This window comes from Haliaeetus leucocephalus, unplaced genomic scaffold (assembly GCF_000737465.1).
Source record: "Haliaeetus leucocephalus isolate CR32 unplaced genomic scaffold, Haliaeetus_leucocephalus-4.0 Scaffold170, whole genome shotgun sequence".
NCBI lineage: Eukaryota > Metazoa > Chordata > Aves > Accipitriformes > Accipitridae > Haliaeetus > Haliaeetus leucocephalus.
The window spans coordinates 343651-362707 of NW_010972606.1; the positions used below are offsets into that span (position 1 = coordinate 343651).

General features: G+C 44.7%; 2 protein-coding genes across 5 annotated transcripts in view; both read left to right on the plus strand.

Annotated features, from left to right (window-relative positions):
- The window catches only part of PPFIBP1 (PTPRF interacting protein, binding protein 1 (liprin beta 1)), a 55019-nt gene extending 44818 nt beyond the window's left edge, over window positions 1-10201 (plus strand). For 3 of the 4 annotated variants that reach the window (XM_010563569.1, XM_010563570.1, XM_010563571.1), the window contains 6 exons: window positions 4036-4158; window positions 4984-5109; window positions 5966-6154; window positions 6710-6889; window positions 7248-7313; window positions 8079-9448. In XM_010563569.1, the coding sequence (XP_010561871.1) occupies window positions 4036-4158; window positions 4984-5109; window positions 5966-6154; window positions 6710-6889; window positions 7248-7313; window positions 8079-8165 (771 nt within the window). In that variant the 3' untranslated portion in view covers window positions 8166-9448. Of the gene's footprint in view, window positions 1-4035; window positions 4159-4983; window positions 5110-5965; window positions 6155-6709; window positions 6890-7247; window positions 7314-8078 lie in introns of all 4 variants that reach the window. The other variant, XM_010563573.1, reaches the window with a different exon arrangement.
- Window positions 10202-11525: 1324 nt separating this feature from the next.
- Window positions 11526-13895, plus strand: REP15 (RAB15 effector protein). Its single transcript, XM_010563574.1, has one exon. The coding sequence runs from the start codon at window positions 13063-13065 to the stop codon at window positions 13813-13815; it is 753 nt and encodes a 250-aa protein (XP_010561876.1). The 5' UTR covers window positions 11526-13062; the 3' UTR covers window positions 13816-13895.
- The last annotated feature ends 5162 nt before the right edge of the window (window positions 13896-19057 follow it).

Consider the following 19057-nt stretch of genomic DNA (forward strand, 5'->3'; position numbering starts at 1 on the left):
TTCATGTTCTTGGTTTCTCCCCACTTTAATGCACGCTGGCATACCTCCATATAGCTCAGTAAAGACCAGGTGAGACTAGAGAGACCTGCTTTCACTATGCTTAGATATTAAATGCACATAACGCCCTCCAACCTCTCAATCCCAGCCTCCCTGTCCCTCCTGCTCCCTTTGGGTCAATTTGCCAGTGACAGCAACCTTTTGTGCACCCCACAGCACAAGCAGCCGTGTCCTACCACGCACTTCTGTGAACAGCCTTCTCCCCTTCCCACGTTCACCTCCTCTCAGCTGCCCCCAAGCCTTTCCTGGCAACAGCCCCAGCCCCAAATGCGCTCCTTGCCCCTGCTATATGTCGGGGGGAAGAGGGGTCCAGGCAGCATCTGGTCCCAGGAGACAGCTGGCTGCGGCTGGGGAGGAGGCACCACCATTGCTACCTCTCTTCCCCTCAGCCCTCCCGCTGGCCAAATGCCAGCTGGCCCCACAAGTGGGGTGCCCAAGGGGCTCTGCGGCTGCTTGGGCAGCTCTTGGGTCTCAGACAGCCATTCTGTCTGTCCGGGAAGAGCAGGACCAGACGGGCATCTTGGGGGGGTCCAGTGGCTGCAAAGAGCCAGAGAGCTGGATCACGGTGATCTGGCTTGTAGCTTCCTAGAGCAGAAAGTCGGTGCCTGCCTGGAAGCCAGCAGACCATGTGTGCATTACTCTGGGCTTGTGTTGGAAGTTTTAAAGAGGAACGTAGAAGTGCCACATGGTCGCCATCTCTGCCTGTGAGTTTTGCCCCAGGTGACTAAATCTACTGAAAGGAAGCTAAAGTTGGAGCTTGCTCTTAGTCGCTTTTGCAGCATCGTAGAGGCTACTCCTATGCACATGCAATGTACCAAAAGTACAGACTTCTCTCCAACAGCTAAACATCTTGTGTGTCCCATTGGACTTCCTGACGATAATTTCAAAGCTGTGGAATGGCTCATGAATCAGGTCTGCAAATTTTCTGGGTGCTTGTAGGGAGAAGGCTGAGGGAGGTTAGTGTCAGAGGCATTGGTACTGCTAAAAGGATACGCCGGAATGGCATATTTGTCTGTGCGCTTCATTGCAGTGTTTAAAGAACCCCTTGAAACTGTAGTGGGTGTCCTGTGTTAAGCTAATGCTAATAGCTGTAACCTATAGAAAACAGAAGGCCTGATACTACTACTCACCTGCAAGTATTTCCTATATTTTTTCCAGCTTTAAAGATATTATCTTAAGGTGGAAGAGCAAACATAATAAGCAAGAGCCCAGAGTCATGCGTGAGAAATGGGCATTCTTGTGCTTAACAGTTGTGTATGACACTGATGTGCTCAGGCAGCATTTGCACGTCCACAAAAGTGCAAATTCTGTGGTCACAGTTCAGGCAGCTGGGCCTTTGCTGTTCAGGTTGTTATTAATTAATAGAAATAGGTGGAATTTTTTTCTTCAGTGAGCAAACATTCGGTGTGCTTACCTATTCATGTGGATGCTTAGGTGAAGAAAACCCAGGCAATTTCCTTTGAAGAAAACTGCAGTTTTAAGAACCAACTTGTTTGAAAACAGGCTACATTTAACAGCTTTTGCATAATGTATTTCAAAATGCTTAGCACCAGCGTCGGCTCCCCACTTTACTGCTGGTCAGGTGAAGTCAACCCAGCAGGTTTCCTTTGTGTAAGGTCTCAGGTAAGATGAAATAAGACCTTTGTTCTTCTCCGGAGACAAAAGTGCAAACTAAGCATCGCTAATATTAATTCCTTCTGTATAACAAAGAGGAAATCGATCACACTCCTTTTCTCTCATGAGCCATGCCATGGGCAGAATAAAAGTTACCTTTTTATGCCATATTTGCATGTATTTTATATAGGCTTTACAGTCGCACCGGGAGAAAGCCGAGGGTTGATCCATCTAACTCTCCTCCTGTAAGACAAGCACGGCGCTGCTGAGGAACTGCAGCTGCTGCCCAGAACTGACATGCCTCAGCTACCTGGCATGACTTTGCTGTTGACTCCATTTCAGTCAAATGTTAAATACTCACTGCTTGTGTAGTGGGGTTTGGTGTTTGTTTCCTTCAGTTCTTTTGAGTTCAGACATTAATATAAAAGTAGGAGGCAGTTTATTTCTTCTGGTTCTTAAGTCTTGGAGATCTGATGCCAGTAAGCTCCATTGAGCTTGGTCTTGTGTTGAGAGACTTTGCTACCACTGTATTAACTGGATGAGAATTGAATACAGATGAGACGCAGCATAGGCTGTAATGTAAGGGAACTTGTATTTTTAAACAGTCAGTCTTTTTTGTATTAAAAAAGAAAGAAAAGTGAGAGGTGGGCAGAGAAGGGATGTGTAGCAGAAGCTTTGCCTTTTAAAAAGGTATTCTTCCTGTCACTTCCCTTTAATTGTAGATCACTAGGGATATTTTTAGACAGAGTTTAACCATCAAATTATAACAACAGATTCAGTGTAAATGACCAACTAAATACAACTGTATGCAAAGTATGAAAGTAATACTTTTAAAAATCTCGTGAAGTTACCCTGACTCAAAATAAATAATAGCAAATATTTGTTATTTTATAATGAATAAAATAGCAAACCATGACATAGAAACTCTACTCTTAGATTCATCATAAGGTTAGCCGAACGCAATGAAACGTTCAGGTAAGCAAAAAATCTAGTCATAAATGTTCCGACAAAATAAAGTCTAATATTCATAACACATAAGTAATACTAAAACATATGAAGCCACGTTAACCCTGGCACAAGGACGCATAAATTTATCTAAGTCAGCCAACTTGCACCAGCAGAGAACTGGACTTTGAGACACTTAATGGCACAGTTAGGACTGAATTACAACTGAAGAGCCTACTTTGGCAGGAGTGCAAGTCCCGCAGCATGTGACCCTAGTTGCAGTGCAGGGGAGGTTTTTCTTTCGTAGCACTCCTCTGGAGCGACAGCAGCAGCAAGCAAGCTGGGAAGTCTAGCTGGGCCTGTCACATAGTCCTCCTTACAAGCTTTTCATGGCTGGGCTCCCTAAATCAGGGAGAATCTGATTATTTGGGGTTTGAAATGCTAAATTTCTGGGGCTAGACATGGCCAGGATTGAGCTTTTGGAGGGAGAACCCGCTGCTTTTGTTAGAATCACTGATGCATTGCAGGGAGGAGCGTGGCCGTGCCTTTGCAGGCTCTTGCCCTGCAATGTGTGAGAAGTGGCTTATCCCATGCTGAAAATGGTGCGTTGTAAAGTGTGCGGCCAGGTTGCCTCGTGGTGCCTCATCACAGAGCCAAGCCGCAGGCTGCCTGCGTATCCAGCGTGCTCCTTTGGCACACGTGAGGGGGAACTGGTGCTCCTGGCCCACCTGCCCTCCTTCCTCAGACCGTAGCGGGTGCCTGCACAAGGTAGGAGCTACAAAGTGATGGTGAGCTGGGGCCAAGGAGGCTTAAGGTGAGCCCCTCCGCAGCCTGGGTATAGTCACCCTTTCCATCATTCCATCACTTGTGACAAGTATTCTAAAAAACATTCAGCGTTTGCTGTTGTGGGAGACCAACCTGACACAACATTGTATTTTTCTCCTTCCCTCTTTTTTTTCATTCTAGTCATACAGAATGCCTCAATTTTCAGGGTAATTTATTGTTTTCAGCTAAACTTTTAGCTGGACATTTGTGGTACTAAAACTTTTGGCAGGATTAAATGCGAATGCCAGGTGAGTCTGATGCACTGTGTTTGGAAAACTGTCCTGGCTGTAATCAGATCGCTGAGGATGTGTCATCTCACCCTCTCCCCTCCTTGTTATCCCAGGTTTCTTGTACTAAGCTCTGTAGCCTACGTGAAGAACATCACTCAGGAGCTAGTACAGTGCAACATGGGAAGATTTTATTTTGGGACAGGTGGTTTGACGTTAATCATGTATCTCTCATATTAAAATCTTACCCCTTAATGTGTTAGATATGCCCTTTTAAGTCAGGGTCTGAAGCACTCTCCTCCAGTCAGGTGCTGGTTCCACCAATAAGTACATTTGTGTTTATTAACTCCCCCTTCCTCTTTGACAGGATGATTTGCTGTCCTTGAAAGTTGTCAGTGTCCTCCACCACCTCAGTATCAAAAGAGCCATTCAGGTTTTGAGAATAAACAACTTTGAGCCCAACTGTCTGCGCAGGAGGCCATCTGATGAGGTACTGCTTTAAGATGAAGCTGTGAAGAGGAATCCTCTGGGGTTTTTGCCCTGGTGTTTCTGATTAATCCTGCTCTGCTATCTGCTCCTGTCTCTTCCTTCCTATTTCATTCTGTTTCATTTTCGGTTTCCTTTTTCTCATATTGTTCTTCCGGTCTCATGCTCTGCTATCACTACCTGGAACACTGCTTTCTTTCCTCCACCTGCCATGGCCCCAGACTCATGTCCCCTTTGCCAGGTCTCCTGCTTATCTTCCTAGCCAACAGCTGGCTGTTTTGGCCTAGTCTCTGATGTGCTGTCTGGAACTTAAATCATCTTGAACTCAGTGCACTGTTGCTGTGAGTCTTGTGTAACTCTCTGGAAAATTGATGGCTGTGTCAAGATTTTCTGTGTGAAAGGAGTTTGGCCCTGTTACCAGACAGGAGACTGCCATCAGTTTGTTTTGGAAGCAGCATATGCTGGATAGAGCAATGGATGATGAAGCAACCCATACTTTTGGATTTAGATTCACGATGCATATCTGCAAGAAAAGCACAGTGGCTCATGGAGCTAGCTAAATTTTCAGTTCTACTTGTAGAAATTGCAAGTAGTCCTAGTGCACAGCAGGATAATCAAATGATGTGAAGCATAATACAGACCCGCCCACTGTCCAGACCCATCTCCACATTGGTATTGCTGCAAGGTAGCAATCCAAAAAAGAGCTTTTTCTCAAGTGCAAAGTGGGCTTGCATTCATTAAGGGCAGGAGAGGTTTGTTTCAGTAAAGACTGGGGCTGGCACAGCTGCGTTGGGAAGTCTCCTTAACTGCCTATTCCTCCTGTTCGCAGAATAATGTCACACCTTCTGAGGTCACCCAGTGGACCAATCATCGTGTGATGGAGTGGTTACGCTCCGTTGATCTGGCAGAGTATGCACCTAACCTGCGGGGGAGCGGTGTGCATGGGGGACTGATGGTAAGGTTTTAGGCTGGCTTGTTCCATTTGCCTAAAAAAAATATGGCTGAGAGTCGCTCGAGCAAAGTTCTGGCATTATCTTTGCTGCACACACCTTATCTTCTAATTCTGCTTAATAAGAAGTCGCTATTAAAATTTATTACCCTACAGTTCAAAGGACATGAATGTCAGGCAGCATTAGTGTGGGTAGCAATGGGTTTGATTACCTGTATTCCCCGCACAATTTAATTTAGGTATGGCATTTTCCACCCTCTGTCCTACAATGCTGTACGCTGCTATCATGCTGTTAAACAGCCACTGTCTTCCTTTCTAGACCTGGATATGTATTTATTTTGTGAGGAAGGCCTGTTACTTTTGTAAAATTTGTGATTTCAATGTCAAAGCAGGATTGTTTTTAATTGCTCTAGCATCAGATACTCCAGACAAGGGACTTACACTTGTAGAAGTTTGTTGTGGTGATTAAGAGGTATCTCGCTGCTGCAAACATTTTATGTCTGTTTATTTTCCATCATTCCTCTGGCTACGTTTTCCAGAATTAAAGAGGATGTGGGTAAACATTTTGTGGCAGCTTCACACATTACATGAGTTAAGGGTGGATTTATCTGTTCCTTTCTTCTTACCTGCCAATTCGTTTCTGTTTATAACTCAAGAAGGAAAGCCTGAAGGTAGCATTTTATGAATCCTTTAACTAGGTAACTCTCTTTTCTCCCTCTTTGTTGTATGTTTCCTCTCAAAAACCAACAAAAACCCCAAAGCAACCCTAGGAAGTGACCAAGATAGATGTGCCTGTTGATGTCCTTGAGACCTCATCAGACAGTACTGGCTTCAGCTGGGTTCTCTGTGATTTGATTAATAGGTTTTAGAGCCTCGTTTCAATGTAGAAACCATGGCACAGCTGCTGAACATCCCACCAAACAAGACGCTACTGAGACGGCACTTGGCGACTCATTTCAACCTCCTCATTGGGCAGGAGGCCCAGCAGCAGAAGCGCGAAGCCATGGAGTCCCCAGACTATGTCCTCTTAACAGCAACAGCCAAAGTAAAGGTAGGTCACTTGTTCTGAGTCAGTGCATGAGCTTCCAGGCAGACATTTCGATCTCCAGTGTGCTGGTTTTATCCATGTTTGGAGGGCAGTTCAGTAAGGTCTGAGAAAAGGGGATGGCTGCTAATGAAAGAAGCATGAGAGCAGGACTCAGCAGACCTGGGTTTGACACTTGGGTCTACCATGAACATACCACACCTCAGCCTCTCAAATGCACGGACAAGAGGTAGCAGTCTTGTGTGTCGTCCTTCTGTCTGTACTATAAAATGTTTGGGAGGGAGACTGTCTCTTACTGTTCATATGCTCATGGTTTAATGTAGTGGGATTCTGATTTTATTTGGGATCCTTTAAATGGTGTTGTCTTAACAATGGTAGAATGAGGGCACACATCTTGTTCTTTCAGATGCAATTATCATGAAATACAGCTATTCAGAAGATCTTTGTTAAGGAGAGAAGTGGGGTTTTGACCCTTTATCATTGAAACACCAGTGCAAGAGTGAGAGATCTGTTAATCCTTTGCTGATTCTCTTTCTTGTAAATTTTCTCCTCACTCGTAAGCCAAAGAAACTTGCCTTCAGCAATTTTGGGAGCCTGAGGAAGAAGAAGCAAGATGATGTGGAAGAGTATGTGTGTCCTATGGAGCTGGGGCGGGCATCTGGAAGTGGGTCGAAGAAGGGTTTTAAGCCCGGCCTGGATATCCGAGTATATGATGATGATGATTTGGACAGGCTGGAGCAGGTAAGCCAGTTCTAGCAGTTTGGAGTCCTTGACTGTGCTGTCAGGTTCGATGGAAAACCTTCCTTTTTCCAGGGAAGCCTTCATTTTGCTTTGGCCTGTGAAGGTCCTGCCTTCTTGCAGTCACATAGCATTACTAACAAAAGTGTCTCTTGGCCCAAGGAGGTTCAAGCTGTGAATGCAGTGCCTTTAGGACCTACTCTGGCATAACTGTCCTCTCCCAACAGGGCACGCTCCTCCCTTGCTCTGACCACGTCAGGTGTAATCAAGCAGTTACTTATGTGCTGCATTTAATTGCCACTCTGTTGTGGCTTACAATGAATTTATTATTGATTCATTATTCATTATCTGTCTTTTGTAGATGGAAGATTCAGAAGGGACAGTGAGGCAAATAGGAGCATTTTCTGAAGGCATCAACAACTTGACAGTAAGGCTTAAAAGTGGGGTCTGTGGAATAAGATCTCTATTTATGTAAGATGGGTATAAAACCCTTGGCAGTTGCTAGTATTAAACAGTGATGCTATTTAATACAAATACACTAAGTACAACTTTCGTTTGCTATTACTGGCTCTGTCAAACAGCTGAGGTTTGTAGTTTTGGGGGCAATTGCTTTGATCGATTTCAGTGCATAGCGGGACCTAGTCTTTGGATAGAGCGAAGCGCCACCGGTCTCTGAGGGCTAGAGCATATAAAATACTGTGCAAATTGTGGGTAACAGCGAAGCCTCATCAGAACTAGGCGTCCACTGAGGTCCTTTGGTTTTTGTACAGGACAGAGGGGAAAAGAAAAATCAGCGGTTCAGGAAGATGCCCGCCCATCCTGGCGCAGAGGTTGCCCCAGCTGGGAGTGGTGGCCAGCGGTCACCAGCGATTCCTCGCTGGCTCCGCACCCTCCAGGGGGGCCGAGCGTGGGGCACCCGGCTCCAGGCCGGGGGCTTGCCCTTGGGCGGCGAGTTGCCAGCTGAGGGTTGTGGCACATTTTGTGGGTGGAAGCTCAGCCCCAGCCCGTGCTCCCCGAGCCGTTTGGGCCAGCGGACAGCAGTGAGCTCGTTTTCCACAGCATGGGTGAAAAACGTCCTCAGCAGAACAACGTGGTGGCTGCAGGGCCAATGGCGGTGTGCCTGGACCATCACAGCTGCCTGATTTTAGTTGTGAGGGCCTGAACCTTGACTCTTCCCTCCTTTCCTTTCTAGCACATGCTGAAAGAAGATGAAATGTTTAAAGACTTTGCAACTCGCTCTCCTAGCACCAGTATAACAGATGAGGACTCCAACGTGTGACAGTCACCACCAGGCGCTGACAAAGGCTCATTTTCCTATGTACAAGAAACGTCATCATTATACATGACGGGCAGCAGATCATGTACATTACATTGCTCTTGCTTCTGTTTGTTAGAAGTAACATTGGGGGGTGGAGAATTTTTAGAAAAAAAAGGAGAAAAAAAAAAGGTGCCTACTCCAAAGTTGCCATAAGAAACACCCAGACACTGGTGAATGGTAATTGTTTTTACTATATTTAATGTACAAACTGGTGATACGTTTCTGAGTGTTGCATTTAAATTTACGTGGTATGATAGTGCTCCTTTTGCTTATTCACAGCCTCAGATAATCATTTATACTGTTTCAAAAGAACAGATGATGTTAGGTAGAAGTATTGCATCTGTAGATATCGTGCATCACCTTTCTCTAGACTCTCAGCTGAAAAAAGATGCGACTGCTCTTTTTCAAGTGCATTTGTTCGGCACAGATACCAGTTCTGCCCTTCCTACGGTATCCAGTGTAGGATTTTAGTCATCCATGCCTTGCATAAACTCCCCAGTAGCTCTTGACTGTTGCTCTTTTATACTGTTTTATTTAAAAAAAAAAAGAAAAAGAAAAAAGAAGTATATGAAGTACATATAAAAGCAAAAATTTAAATTTTGTGAGGTAAAATGATGGAAGGTTTGAGGTGTGGGGGAAGGGGAGAGGGTTGTAAAAAAAATTATGCCAGTTTGCATACCAGCTGGTTACTGGAAAAGGCAGGCTGACCTTTGGAACTGTTTGCTTTCGTGCTTTTTACAAAGTGCACAGTTTAATGATCTTCCATTTGGGATGAAACAATTATAAAGCATGTTTCTTCTAGCAGTGACTTGCACGGAAACTGCACATTTTAAAATGTCTTCTTTCTTGTTCCCAGCAGCAGTAGTTATAGCATTCAAACAAGGTTATTAACACTTCTGTGATTTAAAAAATTTCCTTAAAGTTGAGAGTACTCCCTGCATATGGAAGGGATATTTCTGTGCTGTGACTGATGTAAAGATGGTGTAGTTGCAAAAAAAATAAAGTTATATAGAGAAATGTATAGGAAATATATTATTTCATAATATTAAACCTAAGGTGGGACTTTTCCTCCAAAATTCAAGTATCAAACATGTTGCTCATCATTTTACTTTCTTAAAGCACAGCTCCTCTGCTTTTGAAGATCATCAGATTTTAAAAATCCTAACTAGCCAGTGGAAACCTTTTGTCAGACTTTTGGTATTGCAAGGTGTACTAGCCAAATGCAAACAAAAAAAAGTAACTCTGTTTATTACAGTGGTCATTCGTATGGTGTTGAACGTTGCATGTATTTTAGCACAATGGCATGAAGCTTCTTTGCTTTGTAAAGGCAAAAAAAGTACAGCTGGAATTGTTCCTTGTGGTGGTGTGTTGCTTCACCAAGTGTTTGTCACTCGTTTCATTGCTCTCCTTGCTGGAAGTGAGACCGTTTTGAACACATTGCTGGCATGGTGCAAGGGATGGTAGATTTGCATTGACTTTGTGGGTATTTCTGAAACACTATTAACAAAGCTAGGAAAGGAAGAAAGGTTCTTTCAGGGTCTTCCAGGGAGCTCCCATCAGATGTTGGGGTAGATTGGAGACATATTCCAGCATTATATTATTGTAACCTGATAAGCTATTACCAGCCTGGTTCTTTGAAGGATGTGCAGTGTAGACTATTATTTATGTACCAAGATGAAAAATATGATGTGGACTGGTTGTGTTACACATAACGTGAAGCTCTGCCATTTTCTCTTTGGTAACTGGAGCCAGGCAAACAATCCATAATGTGTGGTTTGCGCTGCTTACCATTTTGTCTACAAACAGATCACAACTGGTGCTTTATTCAATATTCCTGACTAATTCCTGTCTGCAAATAATTTGCTTTCTGTCGTTTCTTCCTCTGCAGTCTTGGGGGTGTTTGAGCTATTTTATTTGGGCAGAAATACTACATTGTATAATGCCTGCTTGTCAGCTTTAGGGTGCAGATGCTTGGGATGTGAATTCAGGGCTTGCTTTCTGTGAATACTCTGCAATACAGTTATTATTTACACGTAGGTTGAGCTTAAGGCCCTGCTCTCCCAAATACTGCAGAAGTACTGGGAAGATGTGGTGCAGGCTTCTGAGCAAAATTATTCCTCCAGATTAGCTCTCACTAGGTGCTGGCTAGTGAACATGATGGGATATTCACAGGGGGAAGAAAGGAGGGCTAGTGATACAATATTATGTGCTGAAATAGGCACAAAAAAATACTCTCCGATTTCTCTTCAGGCCAGTGCTATTAGCAAGCATATCAACAATGGCAGATGATGGTTTATTTAAGTCCGGTGTAAGTAGCATTGTGCTCCAAACAACCCTTTCCTGCATTCAGTGGTTGGAAGCCAGGTCATCCCCTCGAAGCTGCTTATCATCTGAACCTTGGTTATTTTATGGGGGTGGGATATGAAAGTAAGTGATAAAGTCAGGAAGTTCATGAGCATAGGTGCACACAATTGATACCGTTGGGGTATTTTATTTTGTGCGTGTTTGAAGAGGGCAACTTAACTACTGTGTATTGCCATGTAAAATCCAATAAAGTCTGTGGAAAATGCCAAGTGTTTCTGGAAGCTGGTTCTTTTTTAATTTATCCTCTTTCTTCCTTTTTATTTTCCTAGGAATCTCATTTTGTTCTATTTAAAAGGCAAAGGAGGGAGAATTCTTTGTGGACTCATTAATTTGTTTGTCGATAGTGCCTGCAGAAGGACTCGGGTAACAGCTAAGAAATCAACTACCCCAAGTCTTTTTACATATTTCTGGGATCCAGATTTGAACCATCTTGGGTTGTTTGGTATGGTGTGATGAGAAAGCACTTCCCCATTGCTCGGTGTGTGCTCTTCAGGGAGTCCTCGCAGGGTGCTGAAGGAAGGACCAGCTCTGGCCCTTCTTGCTGTGCAGGGCAGTGGTCTCTCTGGTCCCAGGTGTCATTCCCCTCCCCGTGCCCTTGCAGCCCTCAGCAGTTGTAGGAGGTCCAGCTACTTTGCCAGCAGGAGTTGAGCTTCCCCAAACTGCATTTTGTTGCTGGGGTGCAGGTACAAATGATGATCAGTGTTTTGCCTGGCGTAGCCCAGGTAAGGGACCAGAAAATGCAGAACCCCTATTGTGACCTTCATTTCTGTGGTTTTGTTCATCAGCTCAGCATTTCAGTGGGAACGCTGAGGATAAGCACCTTGAAACCTAGAGTATGATAAACTTCTGTTGTCTGTTTATTTACAGTGATGAGGAAGAGATAGATGTGTATTGATCAAGAGCCTATGGAGATTAAACCCAGCTTTTTTCAGTTTGCTTAAATTACATGTATGCTTAGAAATGGAGAAGTAATCCAGAATAACTTCTGGAATGACTCTTCTGATTCCCATCCACCAGGTATTGTTGCATCCTGGCTTTCCCTTCAGGGGAGAAGTTGCACTTACCCTACCTGCATGCTTTTTATATCTTGCACCACTTTGTTGTTTACGAATGTTTAGTGCATACTTTATGCTTCACTTTAGTATTTTGGCATTTTCATTTGCAGCAAGAGCTTTTCCTACTGAGCCTCTTTATCCACAGTTGGGAGGAAGAAGATGGTGCTCTTTGAGGCAGCTAAGAAGCAAAATCATCTGAGTTACCAGTAGATTTGGAGCAGTCGTCAGCAAGGAGAGAGTATTAGGTGCTGGGGAACCCTTGAATAGAAAGGAAATTAGGGTTACAGTGAGAGAGAACAGGAGAAGCAGCAGCGTGCTCCCTCATCATAGCTGTGAGAAGGTCCTGAAGGAACGGAGATGGGCCCATGACACATTTGAAGACCTGTGGAAGAAGACACGTAATATGTAGGCCATGATCTGTTCCTTAGAGAGAGGGACCCAAGGGCAGCAGTGGGACTGACCAGCCTGTGCACCTGAGAAGGTGTTTCTCTGGGTTGGCAGGAGTACAAGAACAGCTGTAGACAGAAGGAAAGAGATATCAAATGATGTTTCGAGCAATGAGAGTAAAGAGGGCAGAGAAAGACATATCCTCGATGCTTTTTTCACTCATTCAGAATGAAGGGGAGGAGGAAGAGCAGCTTTCAGCAGGACAGAGCCTGTTTCTTAAGAATGGGGGTGGGATCCCAGGCCAATGAAGAGACTGTAGCGGTGCATTTTGGCACCAGCAACATCCAGAGCTGAACGGGGCTGGCTTCTGCTGTAGTGGTAATATATGTTCCCGCTTTCACAGCTAGGGAGACGGGATTTTGTGAGATTAGGAAGCTTGTTTATTTGTAGCTGTGTTTGATGGTTGTGGATGGTGGTGCGTTGACTGTCCGAGCTTCCCTGAGACAACCCAGTTAAAAGCAGCAACAGCACAAGCTTCTCCGTCGAGCCAGAAGTCCAACTGATTCCGTGTGCATTGCCGTGGCACAACTAATGCCACTGACAGCAGCAGCAGCACCCTTCTCTGGGTGATTAAAAGAAAAAGGTGGTTTCATCTCCAGGAAACACCCAGCGCCAATCAAATGGCTTCTCTGTAATAGTCCTAGAAAGGAGATCAAAGGAGATAAGATCAGACTGGAATGAGATAGCATCAGCTAAAGCAATGGTGCCAGAATTAACAATAAGGAAAACAAGCCCAGATGAATTCAGTAGGTGTGAAAGTTACTGGGCCTGTTGCGCTGGTTGCTGCTCAGTCAGCTGTGGAGAAACACACCCAGGAGAAAGCCGTCTGCCCTGCCGGACGGCAGCTTGCTCCAAGAGCTCATCTCTACTGCTGCCATGACCTTCATCTGGAAGGCAACAGGTAACCATGTGCATGTTTAATAGGTCTGGCTGAGCCCAGCACCTACAAAGCCTTCGCTGGAAAAGGAAGGGACTTCCCCGAGGCAGTCTGCATGTGGAAACGACCTCCTCCTGCACAGAAAATGGGCCAGAAGGTCTCACACGAGGATGACCAAGAGAACAAGGCTCAAACTCTGGTCATCTGCGAAGTCTTCAGCCAAGGTGTGGTCCATGCATCTCAAAGGCTGAAGGACTATCTTGGGTTTGTGGATCCTCAGAGCAAATTCCAGCCAGCCACAAACACACTGAGCGAGATCTTTTTGGTCAACTTCATCAGCTTCTGCGTGGAAAAGGGAGTGGAGGAACGTATCGCGACCAGCAAAATGACCAAGCAGCAGTCCTCCCTGTTCGGGGTGGACTGGGTTTGGACTCTGTCTGGGGCTGACAAGCAAATCAAGCTCCAGATCGCTGTGCAGGCTTTACAGCTGGCTGAGCTCTCCTGCAGCGACGGCGGCCCCGCTGAGGCGGTGGAGGACTGCTGCCGGGAAGCCGTGCTGGCAGACGAGTGCTTCCAAAACAGGAGCAGGTTTGAGAAGCTGGCGGAGTTCTGCCGCTTGGTGGGACGGGACTGCCTGGGCTTGTTCATCATGTTCGGTGTGCCAGGGAAGCCCAAGGCCATCCGAGGAGTCATGCTAGACAGCATTGCCAAGGAGGAGCAAAAATGCTGCCTGTTGGGCAGGGATGCGCTACAGCAATTTGTCACCAGTACTGACAGCTTCCTGCCCACAAAAGACATGCTGGAAAACTGCCTCGGTGCAAAAAATGGACCGAAAGAGGTGGGCAATGTGTACATAAACTTTCTGTAAGCCACTGGTTAACAGCAGTGGCTCTCTGCATGCCAGCACCAGAGGCTGCGTGGGGCTCAGCTCTGCCTCTCTCGCTTTTCTTGCATGCCGTTCCCTCCACCCCCTTATTTCCCACCTTCCCCTCCACCCATCACATTCCCTTAGCTCCTGCAGAAGCCAGGCTGAGTCAGTCTCTCCAGGTTTTAAAACAACAGGATGTACCTGCCAGAAAAATGTGTTTATAGAAGGCATGTCATTTTTCCAGAACATTTTGTTCGCCAGACATTAAGTCTTGGCCAGAGCTGATGAAAGCTTTGTCACCCTGAGCCTTTGGGGAGGCCATGGTAGATTTGACTCACAGCCTTTGTTTACTGTGTGGCAGATTTTTTTTTCTGCAGTAGGAGGTTGAGTCTGTAATAAAGAAAATGTACTGGTGCTGGTCAGAAGATTTGCACTAGCGTGAAGGACACTACTAAGGCTTAAAAACGCTGGTTTGGAGGAGTGAGCTGGTTCCCAACTAAGAGGAAAAGCGCTTCCCCGTGATAGAAATGGGCTATATGAGAAACCTATTAATTACATGCTCCTTAAAAGTAGATCAGTGCCAGGCTACGGAGGGCCTTGGAGCTGTGCCCAAAAGGCAGGGGTAGGGTTGGTCCCAGCTGCAAAGCCTGTTGTTGCTGAGTGGCTGTCTCAGGTCATTGTGTGGCAAAAGGTAGTGGCAGGTGTTAAAGAAAACTTGGGGGGAAAATCAACCAAGGAGACAAAAACCTGGCACTGGAGATGCTGGTGGGTTTGTGCTTTTCATGGCAGCCGGGGCAGCTCCTGACCACTGGTAGCAGAGAGCAAAAGTCTGGAGGAGGCAGAATTATTTAATTTTGAATTTGCTTTCAGTAGCTTAGCAGCTGATTGCGTTTATGGACTAATTTATTTCATTTCCGCCAGCTTTCAGTGGACAAAGTCAGACTTTTGGGTTGCGCAATTGTTATTACTTGCTTTCAGCCACTGTTAACCAGTGAAAGAAGACCTGATCAGTTTTCAAACTGGTAAACTCACTTTTTGTTCATAGCTATCATCAGAATAGTTTTGTCAGTGCAAACCTGCTCTACCTGTAGTTTTCTTGTAATTTTATTCACTTTATTTAACAGAATAAAAATAATTTCAAAAGCTCATGCATATTTTACTATTTATTATTTATTTATTTGAGTTATAAGATGGGGCAGCTGCAACAGCTGAGAAATAAAGGCTGTTCTTTACACAGCCATTGAAAAAGGACATAAAGAAGCTGCAGCATCAGTGCCAGAATTGTTCGCAGCTTTTCCATGGCATAGGCATGGAGGCTGAAAGGTGAACTGAAATAAAAACATACAGAGAACTGTGACATTTTTGCCGAATCACAAATGTAGATGGGTATGGAGAAGGGAGGCCTTTTAGTTTTTAAATAGTTCATTGAGATACAGTTGTTTTTAAAGAGCTAGTGTCATTGTATTTTTTTGTGGGTAGCAGGGGTTTGAGGGGATAGTTCTGGCGGTTTACATAGAAAATACACACAGTTATGGCGATAGTGCAGAGCATGAGGACTCTACAACTGTTCGGGAAGGTTGGTTTTTTTTTTTTTTTCCCCCTGTTTAAAGTTACAGCATAACCAATACTGCAGCAGGATTGATTGGTTTATAAAAGATCAGCAGAAAAGCTTTAATTTTGCATTAAATTGGTATCTTATAACTAGTGTGTGTCTCTTAAGCTATTCAGGTCTGTAGGAATGCTGTCTCTGAAAACTGGTTGGGCTTTCTCCTTTGGATGTTATGCATGCTTTTTCAGTGTTGGAAAGGGGAAAATCAAAATGTCTTGACTATATGGAGTTGGAACTATGGAAGTTACACATTGGGGCAGTTGCCAGTTTGATTTGTGTTCTCCAGAGTGGCTCTGGTACCTCAGAGATGTCACGCAGGCTTGGTGTTTATTCTGGGAGCCAGGGTATATCGCCCAGGCTGCGCCGGACTCTGCCTGTGAGTTTAGCTCAGGAGCCCCAGCCCTCAGCAACGGTGGGAACTGGCCAAGGCTTTGTGCTAGGGCTAGTAATGGTGCAGATGCACAACAAAGTATTTAGCAATGTAAATTTGACCATGTTCATTTATTCAGCCAAGCTGGAGTCTCAGCTCAGGTGACTCACAGCCATACCACAACCTTCTGTAACTCCACATACTGATTTACCAGGTAAGGTGCTGACCGCAGACAGTTTAATCCCATGGTAATTAAGGTTAGTAAAAGCAAAGTGAAGAGGTTGGGTTGGTTGGTTGGTTTTTTTTTTTTGCTTTGGACACCATTTGCTAATGTATACGTTATTACAATTTGTACAGTTTATAGTGTAGTTGAGCTCGAGAGCTCACGGAAGCATAGCTCGGTGAAGAAAGGCTCTCAGAAGAGGAAACATGCAGCACAGCTGCTGTTGGCTGGTTTGCTTAGCCAGGTAGGTCTTCCTAACAAGAAAAAAAAAGCACAATACCTTACCCCACCCTTTTTAAAGAAACTTTAATGTAAGAAGCATTAGCTTATCACAGGATACAGGTATCCACCCCACCTGGGTCCACCAGGTGCTTCTGACTTAAGCAGAGATGACCTGGGCCAGTCCTTAATTACTCCAGGCAGGTGTCTGGCATCACCCCCCACCATTTCTGCTCCCCTGTTGCAGAAGTGGCAGCATGGTCTGTGTACCCCAAGCTGTATGCTACATAGACACTGCCTGGCAGGGGCCTTCATCTGTGGCTGTCCCATCCCTCAGCCACCCCGTGACCCCTCTCCTGCCCTTCCTCCCTGGGTGATCCATCACCAATGCACCCCCTCTTTCTTTTCTGTCTCCCACTCCCTGCTCTACAGACATTTCCCTTCCACTGCTGCAAGGACTCTTGTTCTATGGTTAGCTCAACACGGGATGCTGCTTGATAGCATCCACCACAAGCGACCAGTTGCAACAGAGATGATTTGATTAGACGCCATGTACTTGCAGGAATTTGCTGCAACTAGCTGCCTGTGTATGCTCTTAACGCGCATTGCTGGGAGCCAGGCTTAGGCCAGAGGAGAACAGCCTGATGCAGGTATCTTGTGTTTGATGCGCTGGGAATGCTGCATGCTGACTGTGGTAGATCTGTTTAAAAACAGGGCCCTGTTCTGTTAATTCAAACTGCGGAGTGGGGTGGCAGGCAGGGCACAATCCCCAGAGGCATTAAGCAAAAGCTACTGCTCACCTGTTAGGCTGTTCAAGCAAGAAAAGATCCCTGCTGCTCCAATCCTGTCCTGCTCTTCCCCCACTCACACCTGACGCATGTGTCTAAGAAGTTAACAAACGCAAGGGAGAGCCTGGCTGCTGCAGGATCAAGAAGAGAAAAGCTCAGGAACAATATGAGGCTCCTTCCTGTAAACCAAGTTATTTTTATCAGAAACTTTTGGAGAACACTATTAAACCCCTAAGGCAGTATGTACTTCCTCACCTGTCATACAGTGCCTTGAAAGATTAAAGCAGAGCCCCCCCAGTCATACAGGCAGCTGGGAAGCAGGACAGGTGAGGACTTGCTTTGGGCAAGCAGCCAGTTCACCACATGCAGCCCAGAACCAAGATCTGCTCACAGCACTGGCCCCTGTGGCTGGGACAGGGCCAACACCAGCACAGACCAGCAGACGCACAGCTGGGACTGCTGCAGCACCCCAAGAAGCACAGGCTCAAGACCCAGCTACGAGAGTAAGATAGATTAAGGACCAGCTCACATCTCACCTCCTTCCTGCCATATGCAAGCACACCTTTGCTATTTGTGGCATGGGGATACCTGCCTTTGCACAGCGGTAAGTAAGTGGAGGCAACCTTCCTCTGGTAAAGCTGAAGCTGCAGCAGCCCTTTCAATCCTGTTTCTCTCAGGAAATACCTTTCATGCAGGACATTCATGTTTCCCCAGCTGCTTTATAACATGGAGGCTAGTAGTACTCAGCACATCCTGCCAGAAAAGTGGCAGAATACTCATATTTTCTGTAAGAAGACAGACAGATGAATTGGCTCAAAGGAAAAAAAATAAAATAAAAACAACTTGAACGCTGACTTGTTTAAATGCTAGAGTACAGGACCATTAAGCCAAAGGGACTGTGACACAGTTTTGTTTCAGCAGATTATATAAAATCCCTCTTTTTATTTATTAAAATGGCCTCATGGTCACAAGGAAGATGATGTACAAAATAAAGGTAAAAAGAGGAGACTGGAGTGACAGGGATAAAGACAGTTTACTCCTTGACTCAGCACCAAATACAACAGTTTTCACCAAACTCAAACAAAAGAAAGAGATAAGCACTTGGGTAAACAAATCTAATGCTTTCTCTTTTTTTTGAGCCTTCACTTTGTAGAGTGTTTTACAATTACAGTCTGTCTCTTATGAGGTTTAAGATGATGTTCTGCTCAGTAACACACAGGTGATTCACCTGCAAGATACTTTATTTCTTACACAGATATGAAAAAAGCCAGTAATTGAATAAGCAGAGTAAGTAATACAAAATAGTTGATGAGTAACCAGCTAGAGTTATTTTTTACAAGAAAACTTTATTAAATACTATAATGAAAAAAATTTATGTGTATCCCACAGTGATATAAACCAGCAGCAAGATAATTTCTCTCATATTTCTGCTTTTTGCCTCCTAAAAAAGGGACTGAAACTTACTTGAGGAGTAATTGAACTTTGGAGCATAGTATTAAAGAACAAGTTTCAGCAGCGCACATCAAAAATTCAAGACTTCAGAGGCAAGCATCTAATTAATAAAATTAATAACAGTAGTATCCATTTGAGGTTCCTTAAATTAACTGTACTATCTTTTTCTCCTTTTAATTCATGCTGAAAAATTAACCTTTTAAGTGCACAGTACCCATCTGCTGTACAAACACAAGAGAAAACATGGGAAGCTATAACCTCAGATACCTACCCGAATCTTTAAAAAAGTGGTATTATACACTGACACTTGTAGCTAACTAGCATCCACATTACTTCATACATGACTAAACATCCTTTCGGTCACTCTGATTTCATCACCAGAGCAAGATTTTTAGTTTTATAGATTCCTTGCAGGACAGCTCCGATCTCAGCAGCATCTCTGCTGTTCAGAAGCAGAAGGTTTGGCATGCAAGATGCCTTAAGTTTACTAAAGGCTGCTGTAAAAAAAGTGTATTAAAAAAATAAAAATCAGAGCTATAATAAACAGCATCTAAGAAACAGTTTTAGATTCAGTGAAACAT

Excerpts from the sequence above, each read along its gene's own strand:
- REP15 (XM_010563574.1), top strand. The coding sequence starts at position 13,063 with ATGTGGAAACGACCTCCTCCTGCACAGAAAATGGGCCAGAAGGTCTCA.